Source organism: Lipotes vexillifer, unplaced genomic scaffold (genome assembly GCF_000442215.2).
Source record: "Lipotes vexillifer unplaced genomic scaffold, Lipotes_vexillifer_v1.1 scaffold164, whole genome shotgun sequence".
In the NCBI taxonomy this organism is placed as follows: domain Eukaryota; kingdom Metazoa; phylum Chordata; class Mammalia; order Artiodactyla; family Lipotidae; genus Lipotes; species Lipotes vexillifer.
This window is the reverse complement of record NW_006789313.1, coordinates 3,822,157-3,824,412: the sequence shown is the minus strand read 5'-3', so window position 1 is coordinate 3,824,412 and position 2,256 is coordinate 3,822,157. Positions and strand designations below refer to the sequence as shown.

The 2,256-nt window shown below is 40.2% G+C and overlaps 1 protein-coding gene across 1 annotated transcript in view; it reads right to left on the bottom strand.

Annotated features, from left to right (window-relative positions):
- Nucleotides 1–2,256, bottom strand: part of RYR3 (ryanodine receptor 3) — a 394,047-nt gene that overhangs the window by 299,565 nt on the left and 92,226 nt on the right. The window contains exon 12 of the mRNA XM_007462557.1: nt 1,000–1,156. Coding sequence (XP_007462619.1) covers nt 1,000–1,156 — 157 coding nt within the window. The remainder of the gene's footprint in view (nt 1–999; nt 1,157–2,256) is intronic.

Below are 2,256 nucleotides of genomic sequence, written 5' to 3'. Positions count from 1 at the left end.
ATGCAGCTGTCAGCTTGACACCGAGTCCTACATGAAGGAATCATCAATAAGCCTTTACTGAAATCGTGTTGAGAACACAAATCAAGATCTATTTCTGGAAAAGAGCAAAGAAGAATGAAGCTAGAGATGAAGCTCCCAACAGAGATGCTGAGCTGTCCTCTTAGGAGGTGCAGGCTCCCTGATAACTATGCGTATGTTGGGCAGAGCCCTTCTCATGTCTGGCTGATCTTTCCAGAGCAATCATAAAGTAACAGAGCACCGAACTGTCTGTCTGTCAGAAGCTAGCTCAGTGTGCGATTCCGACCATCCAACTAGATCCAGCTCTGAGTTACGCAGAGTCAAAACCTGGCTGACCGTTAAAGACAGAGGTTTAAAAAAATATTTGTCTCTCCACACACCAAGTGGCAAAGCTACATGTTTGGGGTTAACATGGTGACCACAGAATCCACTCTTAAAGAAGGCTGGGGATGGACAGGCCAGAGCTAAGAGATCTGGAGAGAACAGATGACCTAGGAAAAGGAACTAGTAACTCTGTATAATAGAAATAACTGCAAGACGATGTCATGTCCAGAATTACACCTTCTCTGCATCTTTCTGAAAGAACTCACTTCCTTGATTTAGCTAAATGTAGCACTGAAACTTATGCCTCCGTGTTACCCTTGCTTTATGGGACTTAAAAGTATTAAAAACAATTCAGAACATATTTAACAACAACAATATTTTCCATTAGCCTCTGAGCGACACTGTCCCTTCCTGTGAACATTTTTGTTTTCTAGGGCTTTCTACTTTCCTTTAAAGTTTTTCCCTCCTAAGACTTCAACCTTCAACCAAGGTAATCATTCCTCTATGAACTCAATTCAAAAGATAAGAGAACAAAGTGTTTATCATAGGTCTAATTTCCAATTCCATTTTGCTCCAGCCTACTTTTTTTTTCAGTCACCGTTCTACCTGGAGGTTTCAGAGCTTTCACGTTGAGAACAAGGTCGAAGTCCACCTCACCTTTGATGCTCGGAAAGAGAAGGCTGTGGACTTGGTGTCTGATTTTCCCCGGTCTTGCAGTATAAGGCCTTGGTCCTCTGTCAAGGCCAGGTAGAGGCCTGTGGTGAGATGCCGAAGTCGGAAAGCCTGGCCCCATCTGATGTTACTGCCACTCCAACTGGGCAGATGAAACAGACAAGAAATTGCATTTACACAAAAATAAGTCTTTTTCAATATTTACCCTGTGCTTTTTCACACAGGCCTTCTGGGGTTCATGCCCTGACTCCTGGCTTGCTCTAGGATTGCATGCCTGCCTACAACTCAGCATGGTGTTCTCTAATGAACTCTCGTAAGATCACCAACAAGGAACATGCTCCTGGGGGCAGGTCAGTGGTTTAATGTAACTGGAAGTCCCAAGCTTCCAATTTTTCCTTCACTCCACTGAAGTGTCTTGATGCCAAAACCACAAAAAAAGGAAGGAAAAAAAAAAAGGGAAGCTTGCCCTTTTAGAGGAACTTATTTCTGGGAAAGTAAAGCATTTCCAAATGTGCCATCTCAAGTCAAGCATTTTACTACCACCACTAATTTGAAAAGAGATACACACCCCTATGTTCACTGCATCATTATTTACAATAGCCAAGATATGGAAGTAACCTAACTGTCCATCAATAAAGAAAATGTGTCGTATACACATATACAATGGAACACTATTCAGCCATAAAAAAGAATGAAATTGTGCCATTTGCGACAACATGGATGGACCTTGAGGGTATTATCCTAAGTGAAATAAATCAGACTGAGTAAGACCAATACCATATGATTTCACTCATATGTGGAATCTGAAAAACAAAACAAATGAGTAAACGAAGAAAACAACATAAATTTCATAGATACAGAGACTGGCAGTTGTGAGAGGAGGCAGGTTGGGGAGGTGGGAGAACTGAGTAAAGGGGATTAAGAGGTACAAAGTTCCATGGTCCTACATCAAAAGGTTGGCATTCAACAAAAGTCATGTTAAGTGTTAGGGTAGGAATTATTCACAGAATAATCTGCATCCAATTTATCCTTTCAGTTAGAACAAAAGGTTTCAGGAATACACGTATCAGCTTTTAAAATGACCCTCCTCTTGATCTAATTCTTTGGAGCCCCAAAGAATCCAAATAACATTGATAAAAGGCTTAAATTCCTCATATTTAAGACTCTGGGGAAATAAACAAAGAACCATAACTGGAAATATATATATATATATATATATATATATATATATATATATATATA